Raw genomic sequence first — 11,371 nt, forward strand, 5'->3', positions numbered from 1 at the left:
AAAACTACAGAGTAAATGTGGACTTGATGTTCCTCGGGTGACTTGGAGAGTATCACAATATCATCTAGGTAGACAAACGCAAAAATGTTCAAAAAATCTCTCAGCTCTCAGAGCATCATTGACTAATGCCTAGAAAACAGCAGGGGCTTAGGCTTTAGGCAGGCAGGAGATTGGACCCAAAATGCATGACTCACTACACAGGTGAATGAACGAGTTTCCCACGCCTCAGATATATGAGCAATGTCTGTTGGGATCAATGCCATCGAGGCGATTGTCGAGGGGAACCCCTATCTTCGCCAGCTGTCAGGATTTTTGGAGTTAATTAACAAGCTGCACTGAGCCAGGGAAGTGATCGCAGCTCGAGAGCTATCGGAGCTCACCCGCCCCCAGGACTCTAAGCAGCAGCCACAGCAGCGGACGGAGCTTGCAGCGAAGCAGTGGCAGCAGCACATGAAGCTCTCCATGACGCAGCAGCGGTCACCATAGTGGGAAAGCATTTCCACACCGCTGCCACAGAATGCCTCTCCTTCCATGTCGTGCTCCAACCATCATTCACCAGCTGCTTTCCTCGCAGCGATGTGGTTGGAGGAGGAGGATCCGGCCGCCACCTCTCCATCGTCACCCGTCTCCTCTGTCATCCCCTCTCCTTCTTCCAGGAGGAAGCAGCGAACACGCCGCTGACACTCCTCTTCATAGTCTAATTCAGGTACTTCTGAGTTGGCAGCCAGGGTGAGTGAAAGAGACTAGTGTTGTTTTCTGTCTGAGCCTGGAAATGAAAAGACTGCTAACCTGTCCTCGCAGGGATAATAGCCTGTTTCTTCCTTTTCCGTGCCTGAATGCTTTGATTTTGAGGCAAGACCAAATGAGTCTGAGTTTTCTGTTTATTGTGACCCAAAGCTAACATATAAAATCACTGAACTGTGTGTTAAGACTGTCAAACCCAGGACTGATTATTCTGTGGCTGAGTTAGACTGTTTTTTCTGAAGCTGAAATTTCCCACTCTGTGGACTTAAAAGACTGTTTTACTTGTGCTCCACCTAGGCATAGCAATACAAAGGACTGTGTTCATTCTGCTCCTTCCTAGCCTGGACTTATAAACTCTATGTCTGCTAAACAGGTTTTGAAAAATCAGAAATTGTAAATCCAGAAACTGTAACTTCCCCCAGGGCTTCCCCAGAGGTTAAGTTGCTGACCTCAGCTGACTCTGGACCCCTGGAGGTAACAGAATCTGCACAGTCTGTGAACTTAAAGAAATGTTTTTCATTTGCTCACTCAGAGCAGGGAGTTAATATCACTAAGACAGTTTTTTTCTGAGATTGCCCCTCTGTCTGTTTTTGCGCCGGTTCTCGGGACGGCCTTGGCACAGCATTCCCCTGTACCTTCAATAGGTGAGGGGGGCTGGGGCCCAGTTGATCGCCGCTCCGGTTTCCAGGCCAGCTGAGCCTCTGCTGTTCCCTGCACCTGTATCAGCTCCTCAGGTGGGGACAGCAGCGGCCCAGTCTTTGCCAAGACCAGTGCTGACCCCTGAGGTGATGCCCGCCAGGTCACCGCTGACCTCTGCACCCATACCTACTCGTTGGGTGGGAGCAGTTGGTGTCCAGCAGGTGCCTGCACCTGTGTCTGTCTTTGCTGGTGGTTTTGGTGAGTCCAGCTGGTTAACCCATGTTCTGAAGGCTCAGGAGAACCAAGACCACCGCCTATCCTACTTCCACCACCATCACTCAGTCACCAGCTCAGCCTGTAGCTCAGTTGCTGCTGCTCAGTAGCTGCTGCCACTTTTCACGTGGTCAGCCCCCTGACTTATTAAACTATGGACTGACATGCCGTTGCCCTCTGGGTCGACCCCCTGAATTGCTCGGTTGTGGACTTTTGTGTTGTTGGCTTCCAGGTCGGCTCCCTGAACTGTGTTTCTGGACTCTGTTCCCTTCGACTCATGTCGGGAATGAGTGATCTGGTTCGAACTGAGTTTGAAATGAGTTAGAGATCCGCCCACCCATATCCCCGGAATTACTGGCGAGCGGAGCCTTTTGGCCCAATTGGGCAGACCGCGAGGTAGTGATTGAGGGAACCACAATAAAAACACTTGCGGACGCGAAAATGTCGCTCTCGCTCCTACAGAGAGAGCCGGGAGCGGCCAATTTGCATGGGTCCGACCTAGTTAATCCAGATATCCAGAAGAGATGAAGGCAGGTGGACAGGCAGGTGGGGAGGAATTAATCCATGACAGAGAAGCGGTACATAGAGTCTTGGCGTGTCGACCAGAGTCCTGTAAATGCAAGGTGCACGTAACTCGAGTGGGGGTCCCATGAGATGACTAGAGGCACAAGTAAAACTGAGTATATGCAACAGAGAAACAATGAGCATGAAGGAATGCTGCCTGTTACTGGCAGAGAAGAGATGAGGATGTTGTTCCTAAATACTGCATTGCTGATTGTCCTCAATCTCCATCAGGTGAGCTGAGCAGGTGGACTGACAAGGGCTCCACCCAGGGGCGAATACATGGGGAAGCAGTGGAAAAAAAACAGATAGCTCACCCAGACCATGACAGCGCCTAACTTAAGGAATCAACCAATAACTGAAAGGATGAACTAGTACCTTAAGGGATGAATGACAATTTAGCAACAAACCTATATTAAATTCTAACTTTAGCCACTTTATGAGCCTGCTGTGTAATCATTATCATCATCATCATCATCATCAAGTGCTGCTCCCATTTTTCAGTTGAATCAGTGAAAAACACTAATTGAATATGTTCATCAAGCTCCTTATCTATTTGAACATGCCAGATTTCAAGAGACTGCCACACATGAGCTCAGTAACATGGAAGAATACCATTTATTTTTAATTTCAAACATTTCATAAAGATACACAAATATAAATGTAAAACATGTTGCACTTAATGGGACAATAACTTGGTTCCACTTGCAGGAACTGTTTTGTTGCATTGTTGCAGGGCAGGGATACTACAAATATAAGTCAAAATATTTTTGGTATGTTTCTTATAATTTTAGGATTCATATCATAAAGGAGCCTTGTATACGACACCTCACACTGCATCAGTATAGCAATGACTCATGGTCATTTTACATGAAAACCAGCTAAAATATCTTACAACTAACAGAAGTGAAATAAAATAATAATTAGGTGATGGATCTTCATATGTGTAAATGATTATAATAGCTTTGCTTTAATATAATTGCACTAAAAGTTCCCCAAAAGGCATAACCACTTGAAATATTAACAATGATACGTTTATAGAAACGTTCTGTTGTCAAGACCTAGAAATGTTAATGCTACTATGGTTTGCTGAAACATACCACAGATAACCTGGGCACCTAGCATATCACATGCTGGTGCCTGGGTTTCCAGCCATGAATATTAAGAATAAAGGTTGATACAGAAAACAATGAACAGGGAGCTGGTCAGTTTATATTTTATATACTATGCACATATCTGGCAACAAAACACAGAAATTTATATTGCAATTGACGGGTAGGCAGATTTACAACACTTATGATTCAATCAAAAATATAACATTTGTAAATGCAGTTTAATGTATGGCCTTTTAAAAGGATTAACATGTGTTTCATAACTGATTGATAATATCACAATGTTCAGCTTTTTCAAGCAATATATAACCAGTTCTGTTTATTGGTAGTGTGAATGTAGAAATAAATCTTACTTGGGGGGGGGAAGATACCAACCAAACTGTATTTATTACTATGATCAACATAAAATGATACTAGTTGGTGTCGATCTCCTATCAGCACTCTGAATTTACATTACAGCAGTAATAAACAGCAATATTCTGACAGAATGACCTGAAAAATGGCATGTTCGGTCACACCTAAAAGATGTCTTTCATTTAATGCAGTGCTGAAATACTTGCATAAAAGGTACCTGTAAGACATGGCACCTACTATCAAATCACGTTATCAAGATAAAGAGAAATATTTTGTATTTATTTGTACATTTACACACTGAAGTTTCTTAAATACTTTGCAGTATTTCTTCTCTTAACCTAATATACAGATCTGCAGCACCAAGTGGATCTCCTGGGGCATCCCATTCATTTTCTACCATAAGCAGACAACACAGTTCAAAGACTGTTTCATCACAGGGGTATTGACCTTTTGGGCTACACTCTTCCATACACAAAGTGATATCCTCCATAGAAATAGGTTTCAGTCTGTCCTCAGCACTGTGCAGCTCTGGAAATGAGTACATTACTACTGGTCGACCCGATGCTGCACTACCACTTGGCCGGATTTTGTGCGAGTTCCATGTGTTCACAACTTCATCAAGTTCATCCTACATGAAAAACAGCACAATACAAGTGTATGAAACAGACCATGTACCAGTAGATTTAGCCAAAGTTGAGGCTTATTAACTCATTAATCAACAGACATAGAAAGTGACCTCTAATTAATGTAAAACCAAGCAGCAAAAACAAAATAGCACTGTCACTAAAAAGCACATGGACACAGAATGGTGCTACATGATTCTACTGTTGAATAGATAGCCCAACACTTTATACTCAGTGTGCAATGATTCCACAATCTATTTTCAATAGAGAATTAACCAAATGATAAGATTGCTTTCTGAAACCGTGCCCAAAGGACCGCTAGGTAACAGACTCCATAATAATTAAAACCATGTGGCAATAAAAAAATTTTAATGCTCAATGCACCTGTACTGAGAAAGGGGCAGTTAGTTCCACTGATAACATGAGTACAATTCCATCAAAGTATTAAAATGGAATCCCAAAAAGTTGATTCTGTTCATGTGGATGTATTGTTTTCAGTGTGAGAAATGTTTTGTCAAAAATCATTCCTTACCTGGCTGATTGAGCATGCGTCAAGACATATTAAAATGGAAATAAAATTCATATTTTATTTAAAGAAAAAAATGTTCTAACCATATTTATATTTTCTATTTTTGCAGCTAAGACATTACATAGCATGAGCACATGCTTTTACCTGAATAAGATTGAGAAAGCAGAACTGGATAAGACTTTTGTCCAAAAAATCCCCTGTGAAGTGGCCATCATCCTGAAAACTTTGAAATAAGTTCATCCAAAATTGTGCACTCTGTTTGCGTAGGGTAGCCCACCATCCTTCTATACGTTGGTTGGCTGTACTTCTTCCGTAAAGGAAACTTTTCTCACCTGCAAAACTGTCTGTGTGGTTTCTCCGTAAAAACATCTGCATTTGTTCGACACAACCATTTTCTGTACCTCGGTCAGCACGTAACCTCTCTGGACATCCATTGATGCATGAAACTGTTTTCAGAAAATAACTTGCAATCAATTTAGGGTCATTGTTTGTGGTATAAGCCTCCATCCATACAACATAGCGGCTAAAACCATCTATGCAGCCACTGATAGCAATACCATATGGTTTCAACTTGTCATAGCCATCCATGTGCCAGAGAGCATTTGGCCCTCTGCAGCTGTACTGACGTCTTCTCAACCGTCGAGCTCGTCTCAGTTCCACACCTTGAGGGTCTACCAATTTGATTATGCATCTTACAGTATCTTGTGACACCACAAATCCATGTTGAATTGCACGAAGATGTAGCCAACGATAACCTTGCATCTGTCCATTTGTCATGATCTCTTGTTGGACAAAGGCTAGCACTTCCTCCAAGTTTGATTGATTCTTCCTTCTAAAGAGCCCAAGTCTTTTACAAATTCTCTTTAGAGTTCGAACACTTATAATTGTCTGATGACTATGTGCTAAAATTGAAAGTATTTCTTTGTTACTGAAGGAAAGTCTGAAATACAGTCTTATAAAGTCATCCAAATCTGACATGTCAGCGACTGTTTCTCTCACTTCGAGAGGTGAAGTTTTTGCAGAAGTCCTAGTTTTCTTTTTGACAGTGGTTGCTTGCTTTTGCAGAAATTGAAGAGGGCAATTCGGTCTCCGTATGAGGGAATGTAGTTTGCCAAAGTTGCGTCATCCATCAGTGCTATGACGTCACAGTCAATCTGCACACAAGAAGAAAGAAAAGACAGTCATTTTCTGCAACATTTACACTGCAAAGCAATATTATGGTTAAGCCTCTTAGGTCACCGCTAATGGCAGCAGGAGAGTACTGACTGTAGTTATCAGGAAAGCTATCTATTTTATGCAGGGCGAAACACAATAATGAAAGAAGCAAACTAATGCATAGCCTTTCAGTAAATAGTAAATCCTAATCTGTATTTAAAAAAAGGCAGGACTTGATTGGTTATGATGTAGGTAGTACGTCTTCTAAGGATGTTCTACGACACTGTGGTGGCGTCTGCTGTCTTTTATGTTGTGGTCTGCTGGAGTGGTGGAATGGCAGAGAGGGACAGGGGGAAACTTAACAAACTGGTCGGGAGGGCCAGCTTTAGCGGTCCGCTAAAATCCACTGAGCAGACTGGGGAGGAGAGGATGTTGTCTAAGCTAACATCCACCATGGACAACACCTCCACGCCCTCTGCATGAGACTGTACGAACACTGAGCAGCTCGATCAGCAGTAGACTTTTGTGTACACGCTTGTGTACATATCTCTGTACATTTTTATCTGTACATATGAATGTTACTTATGTATGTAGGACTATAACACAGTGTCATAAATACAGTCCATTTAGTCATTTAAGCAAAGGTATTACACATAGAACACAAAGTAACATTACAAATCACTCTTTGGCACAACATCGGGATTATTTCGTTATTTATTTATTTATTTATTTTTGTGTTTATGCGAACAATATGCCTGATTTGCGACTTTCTGCACTTCTATTGGTTGTTCAAACAAACGTCACGTCACTCCGAGGTCAAAGTTCAACGCGGCAGCGCTCCTCAGCCAGCACTTTTTATTTTATTGTTCTATAAAAAAAAAAAAACCCAAATACTGTATTAAATTTATTTTTTACCGGTAGTGAACTGTAGTGCAGCCTACCATTTCCACACGCAGGCGTTAAGTGCACTGGGCAGCTCAGAGTATAAGATATGATTTCCTTCTTGAGCTGACATACATTACACAGTGCAGGAGAACGATGACGTCATTCTGACATTATAAACAGTTAACAGTTTGCTCATTTCTTCCGACGCTGTACCACTAACGTATACACAGTTACATGCACAACATTAGTTTGTGTTAGCATGTTGTGAGGGGATCGTCAGTCGGCCACCGTCAGAACAACAACCGGGGCTGTGTGTCGGTGGCTGTGTATGAACGCCACCCATTTTTCTGAGTGAAATATCCACATAAACATTCATTACAGTTTCTCTCCTCCGCTGTACTAAGTGTAACTTACTGCCAATATCAAATATACCAGTGTTATTGGCAGGCGGCTAGCATCTGTAACACAGCTCCGCTTAACTGCCTTGAAAAACTGTGAAATAGTAGAACAATAAAATAAAATGCAACGAACCCATCTGGGATGATCCTGCAACAGTTAAAACGTCAATTCACCGAGTATACTGTAACATCGTGAAACACGTTCATTCCTATAACATTATAAGCTAACAAGCATGCTAACAGCTAACCGTAACTGTACCGTAACTGTTTTCCTGTAAAAATAAGAGACACCAAAGTATCTCTCTTTTTTCACTCACCTTCTGCTCTTCCATTAATAAAACAGCATCTTCGGGGACCCCTCGGCCACGCAAAAAATCACTTATATCCACCATGTTTAGTGAATTAGGTCTCCACCTGCACACCTGGACACATCCCTGTCACTGAAGATGGATGCCTGCAGGTGCCCACCTCAAAATTCTGAGATTAAAGTCAGAATTCTGAGAAAAAAGTCAGAATTCTGAGATTAAAGTCAGAATTCTGAGAAAAAAGTCAGAATTCTGACTTTAATCTCAGAATTCTGAGAATAAAGTCAGAATTCTGAGATTAAAGTCAGAATTCTGAGAAAAAAGTCAGAATTCTGAGATTAAAGTCAGAATTCTTTTTTTTTCTTTCCAGTGGCCCTAATCCTCTTCCGTAGACTAGAGACCGGCCCACTAGGATAGAGATTGAAAATGTGACGTCATTCAGGGGTAAAACCGCAAAAGATTATGGGAATTTGAGGCAAGAGGTACTAGCGCACGCAGGCTTTCAATTGAACTCAGTTACACAGCGATAAAAAGAAACACAAAAAATGGCAAGAAGCTGTTGTATTAACCCACGGGTAAAGAGATCGTTTTGGGGTTTTTTGTCGGATTACGTCGTTGAAGAGAAATTTTTTAAGCCATGTTTCCGAAGTAAGAGCAGACGGATGGTCTGGATATACCAAATATAACATCTCAGAACACTCCAGCTCACATGTTAGTCTGCTCCAAGCATTCCCACAAAGGTCAGTGTTTTGTAGTAGTTAATGCCTCATTTTTCTTAACATAATTGGTGATATAGGTTACAAGCAAGTCTGGCGCTGAACAGAAATTGTCGCGCTATGCTCCTTTATTTATTGTGCATAAATAGTGAATTGTCCTGACACAATATTGCGTTTAGCTTCTGTTATTACCACGGTACATTGACAAAAACATATACTTTTATTCACAGGATAAAACAGTTGTTTTGTATCACTAATTGTCCAGTGCGATTACAACATACAATATTATTGTCACTGCTACATTTCTGTAATGCGTACCAGAAATTATTTCCACTACTAATTAATTACCGTTGAGCTCAAAGGTTATATTAATAAACGGTTAACGAATGTGTATTTATGAAGACGAATTGTGAGACTGGTAAACTTACCTTTGTTTGTATGATGGTCTTTCGTTCTACATGGTGCATTTCAAGGTCCTGTACCCATCCGTCGTTAACCTGAACCTGGGCTTGTTGCAGTGACCTGAAGTTACTAAAAACTTAATGAGTGTATGCACTCACTCCAAGAACCGCATAATTATAAATCTGAGCGTGGTTAAAGTTGGGCAGCACGCTAGTCTTTTGTCCACTCTGTGTGCTTGTAAGGGTCTGACCCTTTCACTCCTTTGATTTTTTCCTCGTATCTTTTCTTTGCCTTTTCGTCGAGTCTGTCTTTGTACGGTCCGGCATTGTTCTCCTTAGTTTTGTACATTCCTTTTTTGTGCGGCAAAGAAAAACCAAGAAGGTATTGGAACCGGAGAATGAACGTTTTGCGGTGCTGCAAATGCTTGCATTTGATGCGGTACTTGGATTGTTTTGCCTCGAGTTCCCGGCATGCAATGCGCGAAAGTCACGTGATCTGTCAATCGCTATAGGAAAAACCTTAAATTAAGACCAAGAACACTAGAGGTGAGACATGATCATTAATTAATATTAAAATTAATAAATGACAGATTTAGTGATATTTTCATAAACACCTCCTTTCCTTTTTTTTGTTCTCCATTTTCTTTAGTTCGTCTATAAGATTGCTAAACAAGGGGGAGGGTGCATCCGGCCTCCTCGGCTGTAATTGGTCCAGCCCAGAGTCGATCATGACCAATTGGCCAATCCAAAACCTTTCATTATATATACCCTTCCTAAAAAAAAAAAAAAAAAAAAAAAAAAAAAAAAAAAAAAAAAATCCATCGGCCCATAAAAACAAAAAATCGCCAGCGGCCCACCGGGCAAATGCCCGGTATGCCCGATGGCCAGTCCAGCTATGGTTTTAATATTGGAGCCAACCTGCCTCAGTGTGCATCCTTGAATCTGTGCGGCCTCTTTTATTCCTTTTTATCTATTTTTCTTAAACATATTTCCTGGGGGTGAAATTCCCCTAGATGGCGTTGTCATTGTATTATTTCTTTTATAACCCCGCCGACCACTTGGTCACACAGGCATGAACATTTTCACGCTTTTCTCTCTTGTTTAAACACTCTCAAAGTTCAAACCTTCGTAGAAAAACAAGTCCAGTATTCTAGAATGAAACCAGAGGCACCCGCAGGTGATGATGTTTCGTGGATATTGTTGTGTTTGTTGGGGAGAAAACTCACAAACATACAGTACAGCACTTCAGAGTCACACTGCTAGAGATCGAAGATTTATGTAAACTTGACAAGCTGAACGCATTCTGCACTGTGCAGGAGATGCGGCACGAGATCAATTGACAATGTTCTACAGCCAATCAGGACGCAGAACACAATGCGCTGTAAAAACGGCGAGGCCGCGAAAGGTGAACCGCATTATAGCGAGGGACCACTGTAACAGAAAATACAAAACGACAATTTTGTTCTAAATATATAAATAATTTTTTTTTTTTTTTTTTTGAAGATGATAATAAACAATACATTTAAAGTCAAGGCAAAAGCTTGAGACATCGCTATACACTACCTCTTTGGGTCACTTTCACATGTTCTGTCAGTTTCTCATACTCTGCCAGTTCCTGGAGAAAATCATAAATAGTATTAGCTGTCATCATTTATAGGAATTTAGAGCAATTCATCCGACAGTAAAAGCATTATTTACAGGCAGTTTATTAGCCTGTTTGCACTAAAACTAACAAGCAGGACGAGCACACTTCATCCAACAACATCTCACTAATCTAATAATAACAGCAACATTGTGTTTTTGAAAAGTTGGACGGATGTAAGCCTGACAGTCTAATCTTCTGAATCACACACAGCTGGACTACATGAGCGTGCACGTGTCCGCTCACCATGATCATCCGCGAGATGTCCCTGCAGTCGTCCAGGTTTGCCGCGCGGAGGGAGAATTCCATGTCGAGTGGATGTGATGAGGTTTTGCTCCAGTCTGTTAGAGGACGGACTACTTAAGAAGCAGGCAAGCTTTTTATCCAGGCTGGACAGTGCGGGTGGGCGACCCCACCCCCCAGCCGCCTGGAATTGAAATGTGCTTGAGGAGTCTGTGCTTGATGTTTTTAACACTAGAACACTCAGTGATTTTTGACATATATTCCAAAAATTGTGTAACTCTGTTGAAACAAAATCACATCATCTCACGTTTCCTGACTTTTCCTAAAATGGGCTTATTTGTCAAATACTGAATTTGGGCGGGTGTGACTAAAATAAATATGAAAAACTTCCTTTTGAAAATGTCATTTTGAGACCATATAAGTTAATGTTGTTTGCAGTGTTGGGGAGGAACGGAATATATGTACCGGCGTTACGTATCTAAGATACAAAATATGAGTGACTGTATTCCGTTACAGTTACCGTTTAAAAAGGTGATATTCAGAATACAGTTACTTTGTTGAAATAAATAGATTACACGGCGGCCCTTTCCTGTGTGTTTTTGTTTTTTGTTTTTTTTGTTTTTTTGTGGTAATTCCACGCCGGTGGAAACCCAAACAAAACACGCATTAAGATGCTCTAATGCCTGTGTCTCAATCTCACGGCCCATGTCACCTCTACTTGCGGCCCCCTATGACATGAAATATTTTTTTTAAATTATAATTCAAAATAATTTAATATGAAGGCAATAGGC

The 11,371-nt window shown here is 41.3% G+C and overlaps 1 protein-coding gene across 2 annotated transcripts; it reads right to left on the reverse strand.

Moving 5' to 3' along the window:
* Positions 1-3,776: 3,776 nt before the first annotated feature.
* On the reverse strand, positions 3,777-8,778 carry LOC109198566 (uncharacterized). Of its 2 annotated transcripts, none has more exons than XM_025906154.1 (3): positions 8,723-8,778; positions 4,980-5,989; positions 3,777-4,311 (listed from the first exon to the last, which is right to left on the reverse strand). In XM_025906154.1, the coding sequence occupies exons 2-3, from the start codon at positions 5,811-5,813 to the stop codon at positions 3,991-3,993; spliced, it is 1,155 nt and encodes a 384-aa protein (XP_025761939.1). In that variant the 5' UTR covers positions 5,814-5,989; positions 8,723-8,778; the 3' UTR covers positions 3,777-3,990. The 2 variants fall into 2 exon arrangements, with proteins under 2 accessions (XP_025761939.1, XP_019209521.1); XM_019353976.2 differs by lacking the exon at positions 8,723-8,778 and adding an exon at positions 7,591-7,820.
* Between the last annotated feature and the right edge of the window lie 2,593 nt (positions 8,779-11,371).

Source organism: Oreochromis niloticus, linkage group LG3 (genome assembly GCF_001858045.2).
Source record: "Oreochromis niloticus isolate F11D_XX linkage group LG3, O_niloticus_UMD_NMBU, whole genome shotgun sequence".
Lineage (NCBI taxonomy): Eukaryota > Metazoa > Chordata > Actinopteri > Cichliformes > Cichlidae > Oreochromis > Oreochromis niloticus.

What these genes read in the sequence shown, in the direction of transcription:
- LOC109198566 (XM_025906154.1), bottom strand. Translation starts at nt 5,813, where the DNA reads ATGTCAGATTTGGATGACTTTATAAGACTGTATTTCAGACTTTCCTTC. An exon ending in GCTTTCTCAATCTTATTCAG is followed by an intron (nt 4,312 to 4,979) that starts GTAAAAGCATGT and finishes TTTTTCATGTAG; the next exon opens with GATGAACTTGATGAAGTTGT.